At 35.5% G+C, this 22,794-nt stretch overlaps 3 protein-coding genes across 4 annotated transcripts; all 3 read left to right on the forward strand.

Annotated features, from left to right (window-relative positions):
* Nucleotides 1-1,175: 1,175 nt before the first annotated feature.
* On the forward strand, nucleotides 1,176-13,660 carry LOC17892332 (kinesin-like protein KIN-12D). Of its 2 annotated transcripts, XM_006296747.2 has the most exons (37): nucleotides 1,176-1,265; nucleotides 1,419-2,010; nucleotides 2,222-2,377; nucleotides 2,459-2,542; nucleotides 2,910-3,029; nucleotides 3,128-3,241; nucleotides 3,317-3,409; nucleotides 3,486-3,646; nucleotides 3,715-3,789; nucleotides 3,910-3,997; nucleotides 4,083-4,141; nucleotides 4,237-4,300; nucleotides 4,391-4,456; nucleotides 4,545-4,730; nucleotides 4,832-4,936; nucleotides 5,017-5,252; nucleotides 5,340-5,409; nucleotides 5,499-5,564; nucleotides 5,679-5,723; nucleotides 5,811-5,890; nucleotides 5,996-6,077; nucleotides 6,195-7,766; nucleotides 7,855-8,193; nucleotides 8,362-10,638; nucleotides 10,733-10,840; nucleotides 10,919-11,040; nucleotides 11,111-11,198; nucleotides 11,288-11,362; nucleotides 11,443-11,676; nucleotides 11,768-11,866; nucleotides 12,063-12,137; nucleotides 12,229-12,287; nucleotides 12,391-12,502; nucleotides 12,602-12,712; nucleotides 12,818-13,054; nucleotides 13,180-13,302; nucleotides 13,402-13,660. In XM_006296747.2, the coding sequence occupies exons 2-37, from the start codon at nucleotides 1,435-1,437 to the stop codon at nucleotides 13,531-13,533; spliced, it is 8,289 nt and encodes a 2,762-aa protein (XP_006296809.1). In that variant the 5' UTR covers nucleotides 1,176-1,265; nucleotides 1,419-1,434; the 3' UTR covers nucleotides 13,534-13,660. The 2 variants fall into 2 exon arrangements, with proteins under 2 accessions (XP_006296809.1, XP_023641179.1); XM_023785411.1 differs by lacking the exons at nucleotides 11,288-11,362; nucleotides 11,443-11,676; nucleotides 11,768-11,866; ... (5 more) ...; nucleotides 13,180-13,302; nucleotides 13,402-13,660 and having other exon boundaries at nucleotides 11,119-11,203.
* Nucleotides 13,661-15,223: 1,563 nt separating this feature from the next.
* LOC111831389 lies at nucleotides 15,224-16,972 on the forward strand. Its single transcript, XM_023785412.1, has 5 exons — nucleotides 15,224-15,255; nucleotides 16,047-16,196; nucleotides 16,295-16,413; nucleotides 16,526-16,598; nucleotides 16,749-16,972. Exons 2-5 carry the CDS (start codon nucleotides 16,108-16,110, stop codon nucleotides 16,792-16,794), a joined length of 327 nt encoding a protein of 108 aa, XP_023641180.1. The 5' UTR covers nucleotides 15,224-15,255; nucleotides 16,047-16,107; the 3' UTR covers nucleotides 16,795-16,972.
* Nucleotides 16,973-19,974: 3,002 nt separating this feature from the next.
* LOC111831443 lies at nucleotides 19,975-21,058 on the forward strand. Its single transcript, XM_023785563.1, has 3 exons — nucleotides 19,975-20,179; nucleotides 20,273-20,851; nucleotides 20,934-21,058. The coding sequence occupies exons 1-3, from the start codon at nucleotides 19,975-19,977 to the stop codon at nucleotides 21,056-21,058; spliced, it is 909 nt and encodes a 302-aa protein (XP_023641331.1).
* Nucleotides 21,059-22,794: the final 1,736 nt, after the last annotated feature.

The raw sequence follows: 22,794 nt of genomic DNA on the forward strand, positions 1-22,794 counted from the left end.
CACAAAAATTAGCTAACCATATGTTGTAAGAAGCCATGGAAATTATGCCACGTGCCTTCGTGGTGGTTGTTGAAGCCTCTCATACTTTTACTTTTTTAAGATCAAAGTTTCTATGTTCTGTCAAGGTAGTGGACCTTAGTGGTGATTTTTAAAAAAAATTTGAGTACAAAAGACAAAATTCTATAGTTATCAATAGACACAACTTTATAAAAAGTAACCAATAAACAGTATGCAGAATCTCATTACGAGATAGGAGATTCTAAAACATCTATATGGCTTTATCAAAAGAAATTGAGAAATACCCTTGAAGCATTTTTTTTTATGTTTTATGTTTATTTTTTTTAAGTAATTAGATTAGTGGGGTAGATAAGATCGTCAAATTAGCCGTGTGTAACAACAATATGCATGTTTGTTTAGTAACTTGGATAGGAGATTATGCGGAATGCGTGTTATGTTGCATGTAAAACATGACTTCATATTCCAATAACTTAATATAAACCAAAACCAAAACCAAAAAAAGAAGAAGACAAAAACTCTTAAAGTCTAACAATGGTGTATCTAATATATATATATATATATACATATATACTCTTCATCATTGTTGTGATCATAATCTACACGATGTATGATCGATGACAAGTCAATGAAGCTGAGGATGAGCAGGATTTGGTAGTGGTAAATAGCGTCTGTTTATAACTTCTATGGGCTGGGCTTGTAAAAAGTATATATATGATGGGCCTGTTCACTAGAGTCTAGAGGAATGAATAGACACACTTTTTGTTTATAATATGTTTTTTTTTTTTCCATTTTATCTCGAACTTTGGTATAATAAATATGTTTAGTTAATTAACCATCCATTTGAATTTAGAATGAGAGGGCCCTTTCCTTACGGCGTCTTTCCTCGTTATTTCAATTTTCATCGTTTTAGCCGTTTGAAATTGTTTCGGAAAAAAGGAAAATCAAAAAGGGTTGTGTAATTGACGGAACTAACCTCTTCAAGACTGCTTAATTACGTGAAAAAGCCCTGTCGGAAATTCAAATTCAAACAGCGCCTAAAAGTACAAACAATCTCAGCCGTCCGTTTCCATCGTCCCTCTTTCTTTTACATTCCTTTCTCCGTCCGGCTTTACTGCTCAAATCATGCGAATCTAAAGAGACATAGAAAAAGAGAGAGAGTGAGTTAGCGAGTGAGCGAGAGAGAGAGAGAGAACTCTTCAGGAGCTCGCGAAATTTTGGATTTTGTAGCTCTCGATTCATTTACACAGGTGAGCAAAAATATTTCCATTTCTAATTTTTAGTGTGAAACCCCAACGAGCTTTTTAGCTTTAGCAGTGGATTCAAAGTTTCAAAATTTCACATTTCCTCAGTGTCGATTTCGTGAATTTTGAACTGGGGTTTTGAATCTACTATTGATTCAGATTATAGGGTATTATAATGTCAAGGGAGGTCAAGCTTTCCCGTAGAGATTCCGGCAAGCACAATGAGGAGGAAATCGAGAATGTTCCTGAAAATCTCCGAGCTTCGCTTTTGTCCAACGATTCATTGACGAATCCTAAAAACGATTGGGGGAGTAAGATCGATCGAACTCCGTCTAAGCCTAGAGCTAAGATCCCAGATCCACCATTGCCTTTACGGACGCCTGATAAGTATCGATCAGCAGCCGCGTTTTCTAAAAATCGGTTTGGTTGGGGAGACAAGTGTGATTCCGTCGCAAGCACAAATGTGGGTTTGTTGACCACGACTCCTAAGACTGGTAGAATCGCCGGGAGAGCTAATTCGGAGACCAATTCGACGCACAATACCCCCAGTAAGAGCGTATCTAAGCCTCCGGGGTCTTGTTACAGAGGGAAGCTCGATGGCACAGGAGCTGTTAGAGTTGGTGGTTATGCCTCCTTGTATAAAGGGTTGTCTAGTTCTTCTGGGCAAGTTTCAGCAGTTGTTAACACGGTTCAAGTCCCTCACTTTAGCCTTAAGGAGGATCCATCTTTCTGGATGGATCACAACGTACAGGTAGCAATTCGCTCCCTTGGGTTTACTTTCTTTTTCATTTGGGATTTTTGGAATTGCATTACTCTTCTCAGTGTTCAATGTCCACCATACATCTAGGTTCATTAGCTACACCAAGTTGACTTCTTTTAATTGGAAAGTGTATATTTTTTTCGACTTTTAGAAGTTTTTGGTTAGGGGTGGCAGTCATTGATGGTTACTGAATGAATTGCAGATTCTTATACGTGTTCGACCGCTAAATAGCATGGAGAAGAGTACAAATGGGTACAGTAGGTGCTTAAAGCAAGAAAGTTCCCAATGCGTATCATGGATTGGACCACCAGAAACACGATTTCAGTTTGATCATGTGGCATGTGAGACAATTGACCAGGTAAGACTCAGAACGAGGGACATAAATTTTTGTTTCCTTTTATTCGTATATATGAAGTTTTTTTGCATCCTAAATTTGTAGGAAACCCTTTTTCGGGTAGCCGGTCTGCCCATGGTGGAAAATTGCTTGTCTGGCTACAACAGTTGTATATTTGCATATGGCCAGGTATATTTTGTCATTCTAGAGATGGATCATGAGAGTGTTACTACCTCTGGGTCAGGCTCAAGCTTTAAATACTAGCAAGTTTATTTCTATTAAGCCTTATGTTTTCTGGTGACCATGGTAAAGCTGTTTTTGTGATAGAGTTGTAAAGATGTCCAATTTTAGGTAATTTGGTTACCCTATCCTTGCTTAGGATACATATGCTGATATCCTGTCCTCTTTAAGAAATCATTTGAAATACTTTACAAGGTTACAATGAGATTAGATAATTAAGTTTTCAGAGTATGACTGAGTCAGGATAGTTTCTTTCGTTGGTGTTAATTTTTTTTTCCCAATTCCTAATTTGGGATAATTTGTTGGGATTGTGCAGACAGGGAGTGGGAAAACATATACAATGCTTGGGGAAGTCGGTGATTTAGAAGTTAAACCAAGTCCCAACAGAGGAATGATGCCTCGGATATTTGAGTTTTTATTTGCAAGAATACAAGCTGTAAATCCTCTAATGATATAGCTTGTTTTCCATTTCTATTACAGATATATATATATTAACTTTTCTAATTGCATATGGCCTCGCTGTTTTTGATGCAGGAGGAAGAGAGCAGAAGAGACGAGAGACTTAAATACAACTGCAAATGCTCTTTCCTTGAAATTTACAATGAACAAATTACAGACCTTCTTGAACCGTCTTCAACAAATTTGCAGGTACCTTTTATATTTTGTTGGTGAAACTGCAATAGATGCGCAGGCTTATTTCTCTAATGTGTTTTCACATTTTAGCTTCGAGAGGACATTAAGAGCGGAGTCTATGTGGAAAATCTGACTGAATGTGAAGTACAAAGTGTTCAAGACATCTTAGGGCTTATCACACAGGTTAGTTATACTGCCGTCTCCCAAACAATTTAATTTTATGTTTAATATTCCTGAGATCTTATTTGTTGTACAATAGGGTTCTTTGAATCGAAAAGTCGGAGCCACGAATATGAACAGAGAGAGTAGTCGATCACATAGTGTATTTACATGCGTGATCGAGAGCAGATGGGAGAAAGACTCAACAGCTAATATGCGTTTTGCAAGACTGAACCTGGTTGATCTCGCTGGATCAGAGAGGTAGTTATGGTGTATTTTGCTTGGTATCGCCTTAGAAACCTCATCTAACATTGTGCATTCTGTAACAGACAGAAGACTTCTGGCGCTGAGGGTGAACGCCTAAAAGAAGCTGCTAGTATCAATAAATCATTGTCCACACTAGGGTATAACCAGTTAATTTTTATTTTTGAATAAAAACCAGGGAATAGTTTAATCCCTGGCAAAAATCATTTTTCCTACTAAATGTTATGTTAAATTTGGCTATTTGTTATCATTGATTGCAGACATGTAATTATGGTTCTTGTGGATGTGGCGAATGGTAAGCCAAGGCATATTCCATATCGTGATTCCAGGCTGACATTTCTTCTTCAGGTTAAATCTTAATTCATTGCCTTTCTTTACTTAAGTTGCAATCTATCTATTTATGGCATTATAACGGTAATTATTTTATCTACAGGACTCACTGGGTGGTAATTCTAAAACAATGATCATTGCTAATGCCAGTCCTTCCATTAGGTATTCTTTCAATGCTAATCCAACAAAGTATTACGTTAACTGGTACAGTTAATAAAGAACTTCAACTTATCGCTTCTATCGATTATCACCTGCAGTTGTACAGCAGAGACGCTAAATACTCTTAAATTTGCTCAGAGAGCAAAGTTAATCCAGAACAATGTAAGTTTGCACTGTAATCCATATTGTAAGCTTTGAGGGAGATGAATCATGAATAACCTTTTCATAACTATTATGTTTCAAATTATTTAGGCTGTGGTAAACGAAGATTCCAACGAGGATGTCCTGGAATTACGCCGTCAAATCCGACTTTTAAAGGTGTAACATTTTAAACTGCGTTAAGAGGTCTTTATGTGAAGCTGTAAAAAAACAAAACTAAGACAATTTTTGTGTGTGTGTGGAACAGGAAGAGCTTTCCCTCCTCAAGCGTCAGAACATCTCCAGGGCGTTGTCATTTGGATCCTCAACAGCCAACTTTTCAGAATTGCAAGTCGATTCTCCATCAAGTGAAATGCACGAGATAGGACATCAGCAGGCTGGTAACTTGCTTGTGTATGAATCTGGAGGCTGTGTAAGGATGTCTAGAAAACAGGTATACTAACTTTGAGAAATTATGTTAGGATATACTGAGGATTCATATGCCTTTTCCTTGTGACTCAACTAAAAATCTATATATATATATATATGTATCAGTTGAAATCTTTGGAGATAACACTGGCTGGCTCATTGAGAAGAGAACATGTGGCTGATGCTTCAATTAAGAAGCTTGAAGCTGAGATAGAGCATCTAAATCGTCTGGTATTTTTTTTTTGCACCTACACTGTTCCCTTTCCCACTTATCTTTCAGACATCGCCTGAATCCATTATGAAATCTTTAGGTTCGACAAAGGGAGGAAGATACTAGGAGCACAAAAATGATGCTTAGGTTTCGAGAAGACAAGATACAAAGGCTGGAGTCACTTCTTGGCAACCATATATCTGGAGATTCTTTTTTGCTGGAAGAGAACAGCGTGTTGTCAGAAGAGATTCAACTGCTTCAAGCTAAAATTGATAAAAATCCTGAATTGACTCGCTTTGCCCTGGAAAACATAAGGCTTCTGGACCAACTTAGAAGGTGAAAGTCTTCAGGAAACGTCTAATGCTAAAATTAAAGATAATGTGTGATTTTTTATATATATATAGTTTTTTTGTTATTATGCAGATTTCAAGAGTTTTATGAGGAAGGTGAGAGAGAAATTCTACTGGGCGAAGTCTCAAATCTGCGGAACCAGGTGCCTCTAGTTAGCACAATATCCTGGTATGGATTCATTCTTGTTTTCGATTGCAATGCCATCCTTAACTTTAGCTATTGATTTTGCAGCTTTTCCAGTTTCTTGATGAAAATTCTGACAGGCAAAAACATGTTGATGATGAAATAGAGCCACAGGTTGCATCTATTACCTCCTTGGCTCTTTCTATACGTTAAATACCTCTGAAATGCAGAAGGATTGTGCTTTATTGGTTCCTTGTCAATAATTTTGTTGTATTTGCTATGGTGCAGGGTGCATTACGTATGAGTAAAGAAAATTGTTCTCTACAGGAGGAGGTCGGTTCACTTTCTTTCTCATAAGTCATTCTCCTGTTTTCTTTTCTAATCTATATTTTCGGGTTCTTAACATTTTTTCTATTGCAGTTAAAAAAGACCTGTTACGAGCTTGAGAAATGTAGAAGTAACCTTGGTTCTTGCCTGGAAGAGAATGCAAAGCTTAGTAGGTTAGCAAGTCTGATTTGATGATTCTTGTTTGTTTCCTCGTTTATGGCAAATGCGGTCTCATTTTCTCCATACCATTTACAAGTCTTCTTGCCCTTCTTCTGCAGAGAAATCCAAGATCTACAGACTATGGTCAACGATATCAGAGTTTGCACACCTGATGAACATAGCATTGAGAACAAACAAAAGGTCTGCACAGTAAGAACAGTGTGGTTTACTAATCTGCACAACTATACGTGATATTGTTTTTGCAGGTTACCCTTGAGCGATTTCACTAAACAGTTGAATGTTGCCAAAAAATTGCAGGCCCTGCTGGGAACTCAAGATGTTGAGCGGCACAAAACACTTGCTGGTCAGCAGGTCAATCACGTAGAAGAAATCATCAAACTGCAGCTTGATTTGGATGTACTAAAAGTTATACTCGATGAGGAAAGAACACTACGTGGTGATACAGAGGCACAGGCAGTTCGCTTGAAATTTGATACTGGAGAGTTGAAGGACCAACTACTTTTGCTTAGCAAACAGCAAGAAAATGCATATAGTGAGCTGGGGGAGACAAAGTCTGTAGTTGAAGCTCTTGAATCGCAAAACGTTATATTGATCCAAGAAGCAGTGGAGTTGAGGAGAATAAAGGAGAACTATATGGAGCTTTTACAAAAACAAGAGCCTGACATCACAGCAATGAAGACCAACCAGTGCAATGAGTTCAAAAATATTCCTGCAGAGGACAATGCAATTAATACAAAGTTTAAAAAGATGCAAGCATCTCTTGAAAAAGCTAAGAGGTTGAACATGTTGTATAAGTGTGATATTGCTTCTAAGGCATGTGGAGATGAAGAGATGGAAGAAGTTGGCAAGCAAGCTGAAGCTGCAACTGCGGAGGTGATTGTCTGTTTGCAGAATGAGCTTGAAGTTCTTCAGAAGGAGGTCAGTGATTTCCAATCAAAAGAAAACGTCACTGAAAAGCAGGTACAGTTTTTAGAAACTCAGATGGAGGAAATGCAGGATAACTTACGAGACACGATTATGGATAATGAGCAGTTGCTAGAAAAGCTCAGAGGCAAAGACATGGAACTACAGACCATCTCAAATGAAATGGAACTTCTTACATCTGAGCTTGAAGAAATTCTGCTGAATGTGAATGAAGGCCTTACAGATGCGTGTTACCAGGCAGATCTCATTTCGGGTTCCTTACCAGATAAAAGGATATGGATATCTGAACAGGTGGGCGGGTTAATAAGAACACTTTCCGAGAGGGAATTAATGATTGAAGATCTTGAAAGATGTTTAGAGGATGCTAATAAAAAGCAATGTGATATAGAATCCATGTTGACGTCTCTCAGAGGGGCAGCACTAGTAATGAATGAAGCGCACCAGAGAGAGTACGAGGAAAAGGAGACACTCTTGAAATCGCAGTTGGGCACAAAAACAGAGACCATATCAAGGCTTCAAAAGAAGCTCAAAATGGCTGAAAGGTTGATTTATGAAGCTTCACATTGTGCAACAGCTTCTCTAATAATTGTCAACCGATATTCTGAAGTAACCAAATCCCATACTTTTGAGTTGAAGCAAAAGAATTTTCAACTTGCGGAATCCGCTGGAACAATTGTTTCTCTGAAGCAACAAGTACAAGATTTGGAAACAACCTGTAAGGAATTTAGTAGCAAACTTCTACAGGAAGAAAAAAATGCTTCTGCTATGGAACAAAAGCTTGAAGAAATTGAGGAGTCTGGCATTTCAGCAATGAAAGAGAAGCTTTCTGTTCTCAAGGGTGGCGTATATGGACTTAGATCATGCATAAACATGTGTCAAGAACATGAAAAATACAGTGAGGCAGATAATTTATTAGAATCTCCACCCCACTGTAATGAAGGACAGGTGAGCTAATAAATTTTTTATATTAACGATCATGCCTTATTATGTATAGTAGTGTGCTTAGTCCTTAACTTGAAATTTTTTCATACAGGAACTGGGAAAGAATGTAGTTGTCTCCTCTTGCATAGAGAAGACTCCAAACAACAATGATACAGAGTCCATGAGGTTGACCAGCAAGGTCTCTAGTGAGAGAGGTAAAGTGATCATACTGCTAAAGCAAGAAATGGAATCTGCGCTTGTAAGCTTGAAGGAGGTTCAAATTGAGATGGCCAAACTCCAGGGTGAGAAGGAAGTGCTAAAGGCATCAGAGAAAAGAAGCTTAAGCAACTTGCATGATCTTGCTGCACAGTTTTGCAACCTAGAAACTCTGATGAATAACATGCAAGGACAATATGAGCACACGGTGGAAGTCACAGATCATAAACTGAAGGCAAGTAACTGTTTATCTTTGTCCCTTTCAAATTCTTTTTTTTTTTTTTTTTTTTCATTTTGAGTCATATATGGGAATGTGCATTTATGGTTTCACCTATTATTGAGATTCTCTCTCAGATGCTATACAGTTTCTCTCTTTTTCTGAAGTTCTTATGATATTTTACAGACTTTGGAGCATGAATTAGCTAAGATGAAGACAGATGCTGACCAAGAATATGTAGAAAACTTGTGTGTTCGTAAGAAATTTGAGGAGGCTCAAGGGATTATTAAAGATGCAAATATCACAGTCAATGAACTCATAATAGCGAAGGAAAGGATGAAATATGACCTGGAGAAGCAGAAGAAAAGGGAAATCAGTTTGGTTGCAGAGAAAAACGCCTTAGATGACAAGCTGCAGGAGCTGGAATCCAAAGAAAATGAGAAAGTTGCGTACCTTGAGAAACTATTCGACTCAAGTTTGATGGGAATAGGAAATCTGGTCGAAGAGCTGGAAACTGTTGTCAGAAAATTACAAGATGAGTCATCTGTGGCATTGACTGGCATGGCCAATGATTTGTCTGACCTAAAGTCCTGGGTTTCTGAAAAAAACTCAGCTAGATTATACCTTGAGGATATCTGGTCAGAAATAATCATGAAGGATTGTGCTCTCTCAGTTATACACTTGTGCCAAATGGGGATTTTGTTAGAAACAGTTACAGGGATCAATACCGAAAATGGTCTGCTTCAACGTGGACTGAGTGTATCCAACTCTTCCATAACTGGATTAAGAGATAACAATTTAAGGTTAAGACGGGAGCTTGAAATGTTTGCAAATCTGAAGGGCAAACTACTGACTGATATAAAGAATGGTTTTGAGAGAATTTCGAGAAATGAAGAAATAACTAATCTGCTTGCTACAAAATTAAGCAGTTTTGATCAGAAAATTTCAGGGCTACAGTACCAGGAGGAGCTGTTGTTGCAAAGATCTAACAGCATGGGGTCTCAGCTTGATATTTTGCTGAAAGAAATAGATTTGAGCAATGGGAACCTCGCAGAAACTCTGTTGGAGCAAGAGTTGCAACTAAATCAGAAAGATGATTTCTTCGACACTGAAGTTCAGCTTTATTTAATGGACCTTTGCTCAAAGGATGTTGAGTCACTTGTTCTGGCACAAACAGTAAAAGAATATTCTTTTCGTCTAGCTGTTGTAGATAGAGAGCTTCTTGATCATCATGCCATCGTTGAGGATCTTAAAGAGAAACTGTTTGTTATCCAAGTGGAGAGTGAGCTCAAAGACCGATGTCTGGCTGATAACAAATTGGACACTGTTTCGGTGGAACAAAAGGTGACTGAAGCACAAAGTAAAATCAAGGTTCTCTCATCAGATCTTGATCACAGTGTACAAAAAGTCGCAGAAATGAGCGAAGTAAACAAGACTTTTGGAGAAAGAGTCTTCTTCTTGGAGTCTCGCATCACTGAGATACAGCAAGAATTGGCAATGAAAGCTTCTGAAATTTACAGTCTCCAGCATTCCCACTCAGTCACTGCAGGCGAATTGGATATTAAAGAAAGGGATATACAAGTGTATGCGGATGTTGTCAGTTCGTTGAAGAAGGATAACATCTCCCTTAAGAACAAGTTCATACATTTTGGTGAAGAGCAATTCAAAGCACTAGATGTCACGAGGTTAAGCATTGTCAAATGCTCACATCTAGCTGAAGATAGTAGGATACTGGAGAAACTAACCAGAGATGGTCTGGTTATTTCTGATAAGATGTTGCAACTGATATGTGAAAACTTCAATAAGGCTTCAGAATTTGCAGATACTGTTCAATCTTTGCAGATTGACGTACAAGACTTGTTGTCTGAGAATCTGAATCTCCAAGATGAGCTTTTGAGAAAGGATGATGTTCTAAAGGGGTTGTCTTTTGACCTCAGCCTACTACAAGAATCTGCTTCCAGTTCCAGGGACAAGAAAGATAAAACAAAGGAAATCATGGTTCATGTTGAAGCTTTAGAAAAGTCACTAGGTTTGAAAACCTTGGAACTAGAAGATGCTGTTTCTCACGCCCAAATACTTGAAGTTCGACTGCAAGAGAGCAAAGAAATAATCTGCAACCTTGAAGTAAATACGGAAAAGGTAAGGAAGTGTCAAGAAAAGCTGTCAGCGGAAAATAAAGAGATTAGAGCGGAAGCTGAAGCTCTCAAAGCAGAAAAAAGCTCTCTAGAGGAAGAGCTGATCCAGAGAAAGAAGGTATCGGAGAGCATGGAGACGGAGCTCTTTAATTTAAGAAATGCTCTCGGACAATTGAATGATACAGTTGAGTTTACCCAGAGAAAACTGAATGAGACTATCGATGACAGGGATAATCTCCAAGATGAGGTTTTGTATTTGAAAGAAGACTTCAGGAAGATGACATCTGAGGCTAAAGAAATGGAAGCTAGGTACCTAGAAGCTCAACAGGTAGATAACAGCACAATTAGACTTGACAAGACACGTCCATTTTATTTGTCCATTTTGCAATACTTACTTAAATTTGTTTCTCCTATTCTCACAGATTGCTGAATCAAGAAAGATATATGCCGATGAGAGAGAGGAAGAAGTGAAGCTTTTAGAAGGATCAATTGAGAAACTTGAGTATACTATCAATGTTCTTGAAAACAAGGTTAGACTTAATAATTCTTTACTAACAGCTTAATTTAATTGATGTGTTTAATTTTATGACGGAAACGTTTTTCAATAGGTTAACGCTGTCAAAGGTGAAGCTGAAAGACAACGTCTGCAAAGGGAGGAGCTGGAAATGGAGCTTCATACCATACGCCAGCAGATGAAAAGTGCTAGAAATGCTGATGGGGAAATAAAAAGGTAAAAAATTAAGCAACCTAAATATACGTATATCTTTATAGTAACTCATTTCCTAGTTTGCATGTCAAAGAATTTTAGATGAAAAGCATATGGATCTTGAGGAAGCTAAGAAGCATATAGAAGCGCTTGAGAGAAATACGGCTGGCCAAAAAACAGAGGTACCAAAATTTGTTATTTTAACTAGGGATGATTCCTTAATGACAGTCTCAGAGTTTTTGATGGTATATGTATATTTACTCTCCAATAGATTACCCAACTCAGTGCGCATATCTCGGAATTAAATTTGCATGCAGAGGCTCAGGCTAGAGAATACATGCATAAGGTAAAGATGGTTCCTAATTGATATACCCTTAAAAGTTTACCAAAAGACTGGCATTACTAAGACTGATCCATTGCGAACAGGTCAAGGAGTTGGAAGCAATGGCTGAGCAAGTTAAGCCAGAAATCCATGTTTCTCAAGCTATAGATTCTTCATTGAGTAAAGGTTCAGGGAAAACTCGGGGTTCTGGCTCTCCTTTCAGATGCATAGGGTTGGGAATTGCACAACAAATGAGATCTGAGAAGGATGAGGAACTTGTTGCTGCAAGGCTACGAATTGAGGAGCTTGAAACTGTAGTTGCAACCCGGCAGAAAGAGGTAACTAGTAGAAACTGTTATCTATATGTTATATTGGAACATTTGGCATCCTTTTGGTATTTATTATCTAATCTCGTATTTCTGTTCCCAGATATTTTTGTTGAATTCAAAACTCGCTAAGGTGGATAGCATGACCCATGATATTAATCGAGTTTTGCTGGGAGTCAAACAGAATGTGACAAATTGTGCGGTAAGTACTTCTTTTAACTTCTTTCATTTTATCCCATGTTGTGTGTAGCTTTAACTTTTTTATGCGTCTGTAATTAAAAATAAAGAAATAATTTTGATATCTGTGGAACCTGGTTTACATTTTAGTCATTGTCTTGTTGTTCCTCTACTGTAGAAACCGCTAAATGGTAACTGAAATCTAATGACCCTTTTTTCAGTCATTCTTGGATAGTCAACAAGTATTGAAGATAGCAGAGATGCTTCAACTTAATAGTTCAGATTCACGAGAAAGGGTAATTTTCTTTGGATACATCCCCAGGAAGAAAGATTTATAAGTACGTGATAATAATCAATCATCTCTTGTCTGAAATTTTCTGGATATAGGATCTTGAAGTCTCTCATCTCAAGCGGCAACTCCATGAATACAATGAGGAAAGGCAAGGGTAAGCTAGTGATGCACTCGGCTAAATCTTCAATAGCAGAAATATCGATTCTGGCCACTTCCACATGTTTTATTATAGTTTCTTATACAATATCTCGATGCAGATGGATAGAGGAAATCGAAGGAAAGCAGACGGATTTAGTTACTACGCAGATAAAACTTGAGGAACATCGGCAGCATGAGCAGCTGCTTAAGAAAGAGAATGAATTACTTAAGGTTGGAAAATTAGGCACCATTTTTTCTTTTACTGTTACATAATTAAACAAAATAAATTAGTCTTCACAGAACGTCTCTTAATCTTCTCATTTTCAACAGAAGGAGAATCTTGGTCATAAAAGAAAAGTGATGGAACTTGAAGGAGAAGTGAAGAAGCTATCGTCCCATCAAAACCCTGAGTGGAGAACTCGTGATCAAGCTCGAATCAAGGCAAGAAATCTCTAACTTCCAGTACTTCGCTGTGTAGATATTTAGTTTCTCTTCTTTATTCTGGTACTTATTATTTCCCTTTCCTTTGTGTGTCATATGCAATAGGAAGAAAACAATGTGTTGAAACTTCAGCTTGATGAGCTCAATTTGAAGTTACGAAGAGCAGATGTGGGTGTTTCTCGTGCCAAAGAAGAGCTTGCTTGGTACCGAGAATCTTCTGGAAAGAACCTACATTCAAACTTTGACAAGACGCATCAGTTAAGTACCAAACTGAAGGAAACCGAAGAGGATAGAATGCAGCTTGCTCAGAAGCTATTAGGTCTCTGCATCAGTATCCTAAAGGTAAGAGGAACAGTCATAGCCTTTTACTGTAATAAGCTCTGCAATTCCGATGATCTTAAACTCCAAAACAGTATGTTAACATCAATCCATTATAACATCTTTGTGTGGACTCAAATTTCACTCAGGCAGCAGGTGTAACAGAAGAAGACATTAAAGACATAAACCCTGAAGTTGCTGAAGAGGCACTTGAACAGCTCAAGACGAAACTTGGTTTACTTGAAAGTGAACTAGAGCACTTTAGATTAAAGGTAAGATATATTTCCATTTGAAGCTTCAATTCTGTAGTAGCTACTCATTCATTCACAAATAAGTTTTAAGAGAGGCTTGTAAAAAAAATATTGATGCAGGGAAAAACAAAGAGCAGAAGAAGTAGGAATCCAGAGAGAAAGATGCCTGCAATGCCTTCCCCTCGAAGATCATGGAGCCAGAGTCCAAGAAGTATGTCTCAGGCTCCTTTTTTCTCTTCATTAGACAGGTGAAAAGAGGATATATGTTTTTACGAGAAACAATCCAGTCATTGTAAATTAATCAATGTTTCTATGTAAGTTATGTCATACTTGATCGGTAAATAATATTTATAAAAGCCTTTGATTGGTTGTTGCTTTAGAGTCTTTCCATGGCCATATTTTGGTTCAAAAGGATAGATCTCTCGTCCTCACCTTGATGGTGCATTGGTATACTCATATGAGATCCGACTAGTCGATTCAACAATTTACTCACCCTACACGAGGTATTACTATTACATTTGTAGCTATGGCTTCTTCTTTTTTTTTTCCTTGCAATCCTCGAGAACACTTGCTTGTCCCCCAAGCTACCCTTCACATTCAATCCCACCGACAAAAAGATTGTTTTAAATTTCTCGAAGAAATCTTCAAACTCGAATCAGTGTTCCAGAGTTGACGACCGAAGTGAGGAACTCGAAGAGATGAAAATGAAAGAAAATGCAGTTATATATATATAGATATATGTTATGTATCTCAATTTAATCAGTTAATTATTCCTATACATATATGATATATCACACTCGTTTTTATGACAAAATTGTATAATGTCTAAGGTTTTCTCGTATTCTTGCAGCCATGGACAAACTCAACGAGGATCTCAGCAGGAGAATCATGGAGTTGCGTATGGAAGTCATGGACGAGCGTAGGAAGATCCTTTGAGAACTATTCTTCGTCTGCGTCCTGTGGCGGAGAATTTTCTAACAAGCAAACTGGGGAATGGTCAGAATATCTCCTTCTGGTATGATAATTGGACGCCTCTTGGTCCCCTCATTAAGCTTCTAAATGAAGCTGGTCCTCGTTCTCTCTGCATTCCTCTGAAAGCTAAAGTGGCTGATGTCTGCTCTGCGGAAGGCTGGATTCTCCCTCAACCGAGGTCAGTGGAGGCTATGGCCCTTCACGCCCATCTCACCACGCTCGCCCTGCCAACAGCCTCTTCTCAGCCGGATTCCCACCTTTGGAAGGTTGAGGGAGTTGCTGGTCATTCTTACTCGTCGTCAAGAACGTGGGAAGTGCTTAGGCCTAAGAAACCGGAGCAACAGTGGACTAAGTTAGTCTGGTTTAAAAGAGCTGTCCCTAAAAACGCTTTTAATATGTGGATCTCTCACCAGAATAGACTTCCAACCAGACAAAGGCTTGCCTCTTGGGGTGTATGTGCCTCCTCTGCTTGTTGTCTCTGCTCTAATCAGGTTGAATCCAGAGATCACTTGCTCATTTCTTGTGCTTATGCCACAGAGATTTGGAAGCTTGTTTTTGCTAGGTTGAGCCCTTCGCTGCCCATATTTAGCAACTGGTCTGAGCTGCTCTCTTGGATGCGGAGAACAACTAATACAACCCCATCTCTCTTGAGAATGGTGGCTGCACAAGCCTCAATCTACCACATCTGGAAGCAAAGGAACAACATGCTGCACAACTCGTTTTTTATCCCTCCAGGGCCAGTTTTCAGAATTATTGACCGTGAGGTTCGCAACACAATCTCAGCTCATAGGCACAGAAGACGATGGCGTCATCTGATGCTTTTCTGGATTCAGTAGATTTCCCAAATCTTTTCCAAAACATATTGTAACCTTGTTTTATTTTTTGCCAAGGCTACTTTGCTTAGGTAGTACTATTTGTATTATCAAACTTTCATTTTTAAATGATATTCACATATTTAGCAAAAAAAAAAAAGATCCTTTGAAACATTGAAGCGGTCAAAAAGTAAGTTTAACAACTGATTTATTTACATTAATAGATAAGATCATTGTTTCTGATAGTTTATTGGTTGATTAATGATTATTTTTGCTATTATAGGATACTACTGATTTTGGTTTTTAGAAAAAACTTTTGTTATTCAACTTGTGATTTTAAAATCTTTTTGCAAATCCTATGTTATTGAATATTATTTTTACATGAAATCATTTAGGATTCCTTGTTATTCAATTTAGGATTTATGAGAATCATCTCAAATCCATTGTTATTCAAACTCAACAAAAAAAATATATTTCATGTTTTATTTATGCTCATTTGTAAGTATATTCATTATCAAAAATATGTATTAATGGGACAAAACAGTATTAAAAAAAAAGTAAACCAAGCGACTGATAAGAAGAAAATTATAAAACGAGAAACGAACACTACAAATTGTTTTGAACTTTTTTCTAATGCTTCTAAGAATTATCAAAGGAAACAGATATAGATATATATATATATATATATATATATATATATATAAATGCTTTTTAAAAGTTTTAGTTGTTAGTAAATTATTGGATTCTAAATTAAAATAAGTTTAGATTTGCCCAAAGATCCTTTAATAAACAAAAACGTGTAGAGAATATTCGAGTTAGATATAGTTAACTATATAACAATCTTGGTATCCTTCAATTTTAAAAAAAAATATTTGAAAAGATTTGGGTGAGTTTTTTTAGGTATACTGGGAAATAAAACTAATATTTTCTTTTCTTTTATAACAAAATTAATATTGGTAAATCGTATCCCTATAAATTCAGCGACAAAAGTTGAGTTTTGTTTGGCAAAAGAGAAGACACAACAGATCTCTCGTTCTCGACGATGGTGCATTCGCATTACTCATTTGTAATCCGACAAGTCCGTTTACGTTTATTCTTAATTCGTATTCCAGGACACTTGAAGAAGATCAGGTAAATTATCTATGTTTTCTTCCACTCTAATTTATATATAAAAAAAAAACCTTTCTTATTTCGCAAGCTTCTCTTTCGCTTTCAATATCTTTCATCAGGAAGAATCATGATGAGTTCCTGGAAGAAATCTCAAAGCTCAAATCAGTTCCTGAAATAGTATTTAGAATTGACGATCAAGTTAAACTACTCAGAGAGGAGAACAGGGATCTAGACAAAGGTATCGATTTTTATTTATCTATTTTTATTTTATTTTGGTATCAATTGATTTATCTATTTGATAATTCTTTCTATTGTATTCCTCTTATATATGTGTTTTCATATTCGTGTAGCCAACGACGAGAGGATAAGGCAACGCTCCATAAGAAACGCCGAGAGACGTCGGCACATTGAAGCTATAGAAAAGTAAGTTTAACAATTGACGTCTAGCTAAAATTTTTTTTGGGCAAATATGTCTAGCTAATTATTTATAGGATTTTTTTTGTAATAGTTTGACGATTTACATGATTATGATCAAAACTAAGTACAGATTAATGGTTAATTTTGTTAATATAGATTAAAGGAAACTCTACTCCGGCAGAAGAAAAATGAAGATCAATGAACACTGAGATCACATGAATTTTCCATACACTATACAACAAAGGCGGCTAAGAGTTTACTCTTTATTTTGTTATTTTGACATCATCCCGAATTAGAGTATTTTTATCTAAATAATGATACATCTTATCATCTGCATGTGCCTGGCTTTATAACATCATTAAATAATGTTACATTTATATATAGTGTGTCGTTTTCAATGCGATCGAGTCACAAAACAAAAAGGGAAGGTTGGATATATAGTGTGTCTTTCCTTATTCTACCTGACCTCACTATCCATTATCCATTATCTAACACTTTGACTGCAAATTTTAAATAAACTAAATATTATAATTTTTTTATATAATAGTCTATTTGATCACATAAACTAAATATAATGACAGATATATTAAAATGAATTACAAAAAATATTTGAGATTAAAAAATAAGAAAACATTATTTGATAAATGTTTTAAAGCAAAATTTTTATTTATATAGCAATCAAAACTGTTCTATTACATATGTGTTGTATCAAATTTTCTTGATTCATAAGTATTAAAATATAAGTATAATATAAGTATTTTCTTGATTGTGCGAGCTAATTCTAATTTATTGTGTGTTGAATAAAATTGAGTAGAAAAATATAGCTAATGCAAATTTATATTATTTCAGTTTTTATATTAAAATGTGAGTTAAGAATTATTTGAATAAGAAAGAGGGAATAATATATTATTTTGGAAATTGTGTTACAATAAAATATTTAATTAGATATTTCATAATCAAAAAAGAAAATGCATATATAAAAATGGATCTTTATAACTCAATTCTCTTGTTGTACGATTATTGGAGCTAATATAAGATATTATGTTAAATTTGTATCATACTTTCTAAAGATATTTATATCAAATTCTTAAAATGATTATTTCATTGATTTTATGTCAAATAAGAACATAAAAAATAGAAAAAATATTAAAGATACATGAATATAATGGAAGAGAGGGAGTGAATGTACTTATATGTTGATAATCAAGAATAGAAAATAGAGATGAATTTTCAAGGAAAAAGATAAATTATAATAATGTAAGATGTATATCAATATATCATATAGTCTCTAAAAGTTTCTACAGTTGAAATTTTATATAATAATATTTTTTTTTTCAAAACTCATACAACAAAAATAAACAAAGCAAACAAATTTCATAAAGAAGAAAATGAGAGAATGAGAGAATGATATAATGAGAGAATGAGAGAATGATATAATGAGAAAATGAGTATATATAGGAAGATAAGTGATGGGAGTTACAATTTCATAAAACAATTATGGGAGTCAATTATAATTGATTGTGTATTGAAAAAATTGAATGGAAATATAGTTAATGCAAATTTATGTTATTTCAGTTTTTATATTAAAGTGTGAGTTTAATATATATGATTAAATGTGTTTTGTGGTTTCTTTGTTTTTTTTTCAGTTTTATATTAAAGTGTGAATCAAATATAATATTTTTAAAAGTTACATGCCAAGTGGACCAATAAGAAGATGGTAAAATCTCTTATATATATAATTTGTGAATAATATGATAGTTATTCTTTGATTTAAATTCATTATATTATTTTCTCAACTGTTTGATAATAGAAAACTAAATAAATTTTGTTTGATAATCTCTTCAATTCTTCTCTTATAAATTAAATTTTAAAAATTAGAAATTATGTTATAAATAATTTATTACCCATATTAATAACTTTAAAAATGTATCTTTAAAGGAGTAGAAAAAAAAGTCATAGCAATTTTCTTTGAATAAAAAATTATAACAACTCCATTTTATGTTTAGCTTATATGATATTTAATTTAATTAGAAACTAAAATTAGGAAAAATATATTTTTGCAACAATAACACTTTTTAAAAAGCAAACCATACATGTAACATATAACTTACAACACAATATCATAAAAAAAAAATTTAAAATGTTAGATTATAAATTAATAAAAATGACACATGTCAGAAGCATAGAGCGACACATGTCGCGTTGTGAGGCAAAATTAAGAAGAAACCTTGTCTTATTATATAAGATTGTATGAATTAGGACTTCTCTAGTCTGGTATGGTCTTTACTCTACGGCTCCTCTCTGGCTATATCCCGCATTATTCTTCAAATTTCTCCCCCTTTCTCACCAATCTTGTATTCCAAGTTTGCCTTCACCAAATACCTCGTGAGGATTTAGCTCTCTTCTGTGTATGTCTTAGCTTGTTATATAGTATCTTTATCACCTGAACTCAACCACCACTTATTCTCATTGTTTCCTTTCTCTCAAAGTCCAAAGAAATATATATATATATATGTAAGAAAACTGAGAAAGCATGTATATCAAAAGGAAATGAAGAAATCCCCTACAAATGAAAGCACAAGACTACAAGAGCATTTACAAACAAACCTTGTAACATTCGTCAGGGATGCAGTCATGCAACTAACTCAAACAGAGCGTATTTGGGTCTTAGCGGCAACATACATGCTCACCTCCTAAAGCTCACTTCCTAGTTCCTCCAACATTGGATGCTATTCCAAACATTTACGTACAAGGGAGAATAAGAAATCATCTCTCCTTTATTTTTAAAGACTCCATCAAGTTCAACATGAAAGCATTAAAGTGCAGTTGAGATCCAAATTTAGTGACTGAAATCAAGAGATCAGATACAAACAGGTGGTTCCTCGACTACAATATTAATTTCGTATATATAATATATGAGTTCTAATCGAGTAAATACAATATGAAGCTTTGCGTTTTCAACAAACTGTTGGAAAGATTTGTTATCCTCCAAGATGTACTGAGACGACAATGACTTAGAAACCAGCAGGAAAAATATATTATCTTAATTATGTGTAAGTGAACTCTTCTGTTAGACTTGTGAGAAGTAATTAAGAGTATTATAGTTTTCTACTCATGCAAGTAAGTTTTAAACACGAATAGAAACCCACCATTCACACTGTAAATAAGTTAGTAGAGAAATTTGGCTCACCAAAACGTATGAGGTGATTTGCATTTGTTGTAAAGAAGAAGAGTAATTAAGTGTAAACTTAACCAAACCAGAGAATGCGTGGGGTTTCTCATGTTTGGACAATTTAGCCCTTTCAACCTATGTGAAAGGTTTGACTCAAGAAAGGGTAATCTTGTAATCCTGCAAATGATTTCTCCTATAAAACGAAAAGCGATGGATCAGTTGCTTCTGTTGCAAGCCATGGCTAATAACAAGAAGAGTATCGATGACTTTCTTGACGAGCTCGATACTATTGAGTCACTTGCTCAGAAACTGGCCAAGATTGATGAGCATTTGAAGAAGTTATACGAAGAGAATAAAGAAAATGATGATATGGAGAAGAACATTCAAGTTTGGACTCGGAGAAGCACCAACGAAGGTAGGTTAACATATATTCTCATTCCTCTCCCTCTAATTTGACCTTCTTCCTCTCTCTAATGTCTCAAATCTTTTCGTTCAATTGGTAACGCAGCAATTGCTCAAATTCTGGCCATCCGTCAGAACTTGCTCTCACCACCGCCATCAACCTCTCTTCAACCACCGGCATCATCGTCGAGGGAGTTCAACTTCTTTCCGACGACGTCAGATTCATACCCTCTTCGACCTCCCCATTCGTCTGATGGACCACGTCCGAGTAACTTTTCGTCGTCACCATCATCCGCTTTTAAACCATTCCAATCATATAATAATCCACCACGTTCGAGTCCGGCGCTGTCATCCTCCTCTTCGTCACCATCACAACCATATAAGCGACTACGTTTGAGTAACATCAATTCGGCTCCCTTATCATCCTCACCGTTACCGTTATTTAACCCGTTTCTCCTACCTCATCCCCAAGACTCAAGACTACCACAGATCCTTCAAGACCCACTTGCTCCTCCATTGCCAAATCTCAACCCACTGATCTTTCAAGACCCACTTGCTCTTCCATTGCCAAATCCAATCCCAATCCCAATCCCAATCCCAATCCAACCACGACCAAGAGTGGTGTGGACAGAGCGGCTTCAACAAGTATTTGATAGCGCAGTTGCCAGACTTGGAGGCTTGCGCAGTACGTAACTATCATCCCTTCTTTTTTTTTGCTTTATTCTTCTTTTTGTAATTTTTTTTTTTTTTGTTTGTTTTGTTTTCAGATGCAACAGGCAATCGCGTATACAACTTAATGCACACAGAGGGACTGACTAGAGAACAGGTTACTAGTCACTTACGAGTTATGAGGAACCGTCGTAGAGAACTAGCTGACGACTTAAATTCATGAAGAGATATTGAAGAAATAGGTTTTTTTTCTTCATTAATACTTGTATCAAAAGATACATTGTATAACATACATTTTTTTCTTCTCTATTTTCCCCTTTTGTTGTGAACCTGATGTTGTATATTTACTAAACGATCATATACAATTCATAAGCGTTGTTGCGTATCCTCTCTATATTATCACGACGTTTCCAGCAATTCATGTCATATATATGTATGTAGTTTGGTGGCGATTACGTTTCGTTTTTTTTTTTGTTTTTTACATTATCATAATATTCGAGTGTTTATATATATATATATATATATATTGTTAAAATAAAAGTGGTAGCTCTATAATATAGGATCGGGAGACCAAAATTTTCTAGTTGGCGAAAATATATATTTTGGTTTTCTGTAAAAATATATTATTTTAAAAATATATCTACAAAACAAATACTAACCTTAATTATGAATTATACCAACAAAACTAGGGTTTTAAATGGTTTTGACGATTGACATGTCTATGATTATTATTATTAGATGAATATGATTATTTTAGCTTTCAGTACTTTAATGCAAAGTATGCTCCGGGAGAAGGAGGATCAATGAAAAGTTAAAAACTGATGAGAGGATGAAATCAATTTCATTCGACAATAAACACGGTTAAGGCGGCTTTTTGTTATTATTTTTCTTTAACAACAATCCAATCGAATTAATTAGAGTATTTTTTCTATATAATGGTACATCTTTAGCATCTGTGTGCACCTTTTTAAAAAAATATTAATTATTATAGTTTTTAGAATGCTTTCCTATATATATTATCTTCGAGAAAACAGTAAAAAGGGAGAAGAAGAAAAGTTGTAGAGCAGTCGATCTATAGTAGAACCGTGTAACATTCAAAAAAAGAGATTATGAAATTTAGATCGGCCGCGAAAACAACATTAACCACGAAACCAGGCTAAGGTTGAGGGGATAGGTACTAATCGGATTCCGGAATATATATATATATATATATGTGAATAGTCTAAATTGTATAACATTTATTTCTTATTTTCAGTTTGTTTGATACTGGAGTTGATATCTTTGCTAGTATAGAAAGAGTTAAGAGAGCAAAGTTAACTAGAAGAGCGTCTTCGGTGATTTGCAACAATATACATACATGCACTCTATCTAAATCAGAGACCCTTAATTCGATTTGTTGCTGATTAGAGCAGAATTTGATAATTGAATTTAGGATCATAAGAAATCATTTCTCCATTATTTTTTAAGTAAATGAAACGATAAGATGGATTTATTAATCTAACTTTATGATTTCTATCATGAAATCTAAATCCCAAAGATCATCTAGATTTAATTTAATTCAACCATGAACAGTTTCTTATGAAAGAAGAAACACTAACCTTGATCCATTGCTTGATTGGGTTTGATGATGGATTCAAGTCTTCTTCACAGATTGATTTCTTCTTCCCTTACTCCTTATTGCTTTCCTGTGATCTTTGATGAAGAAGATCACTAATCTCTTTTGTTGTTTTTAATCAGTGGTGTTTTCCCTCTCAATGAGAACAACGACCGTAGAGAGTCACTTTTCAACACCACACATATATATACATGTATATTGCATCTTTCCAGAGAGTTGTGTTGGTTTATAATAACCACCTCTTTAATAATGCATAAATATAATATATACAATAATATATATGACTTATATAATATAGTTAAGGCAAGGGAAGAGGGTTATCAATACACCCGAATTCTAATTCA

This window comes from Capsella rubella, unplaced genomic scaffold, assembly GCF_000375325.1.
Source record: "Capsella rubella cultivar Monte Gargano unplaced genomic scaffold, Caprub1_0 scaffold_3, whole genome shotgun sequence".
Taxonomy (NCBI): domain Eukaryota; kingdom Viridiplantae; phylum Streptophyta; class Magnoliopsida; order Brassicales; family Brassicaceae; genus Capsella; species Capsella rubella.

Coding starts and splice junctions, on each gene's coding strand:
- LOC17892332 (XM_006296747.2), top strand. CDS start 1,435: ATGTCAAGGGAGGTCAAGCTTTCCCGTAGAGATTCCGGCAAGCACAAT. Junction 10,841..10,918: donor TCAATGTTCTTGAAAACAAG/GTTAGACTTAAT, acceptor GTTTTTCAATAG/GTTAACGCTGTCAAAGGTGA. Junction 11,867..12,062: donor AGAATGTGACAAATTGTGCG/GTAAGTACTTCT, acceptor CCCTTTTTTCAG/TCATTCTTGGATAGTCAACA.
- LOC111831389 (XM_023785412.1), top strand. CDS start 16,108: ATGGTGCATTCGCATTACTCATTTGTAATCCGACAAGTCCGTTTACGT. Junction 16,197..16,294: donor GGACACTTGAAGAAGATCAG/GTAAATTATCTA, acceptor ATCTTTCATCAG/GAAGAATCATGATGAGTTCC. Junction 16,414..16,525: donor GAACAGGGATCTAGACAAAG/GTATCGATTTTT, acceptor ATATTCGTGTAG/CCAACGACGAGAGGATAAGG.
- LOC111831443 (XM_023785563.1), top strand. CDS start 19,975: ATGGATCAGTTGCTTCTGTTGCAAGCCATGGCTAATAACAAGAAGAGT. Junction 20,180..20,272: donor TCGGAGAAGCACCAACGAAG/GTAGGTTAACAT, acceptor TTGGTAACGCAG/CAATTGCTCAAATTCTGGCC. Junction 20,852..20,933: donor CAGACTTGGAGGCTTGCGCA/GTACGTAACTAT, acceptor TTTTGTTTTCAG/ATGCAACAGGCAATCGCGTA.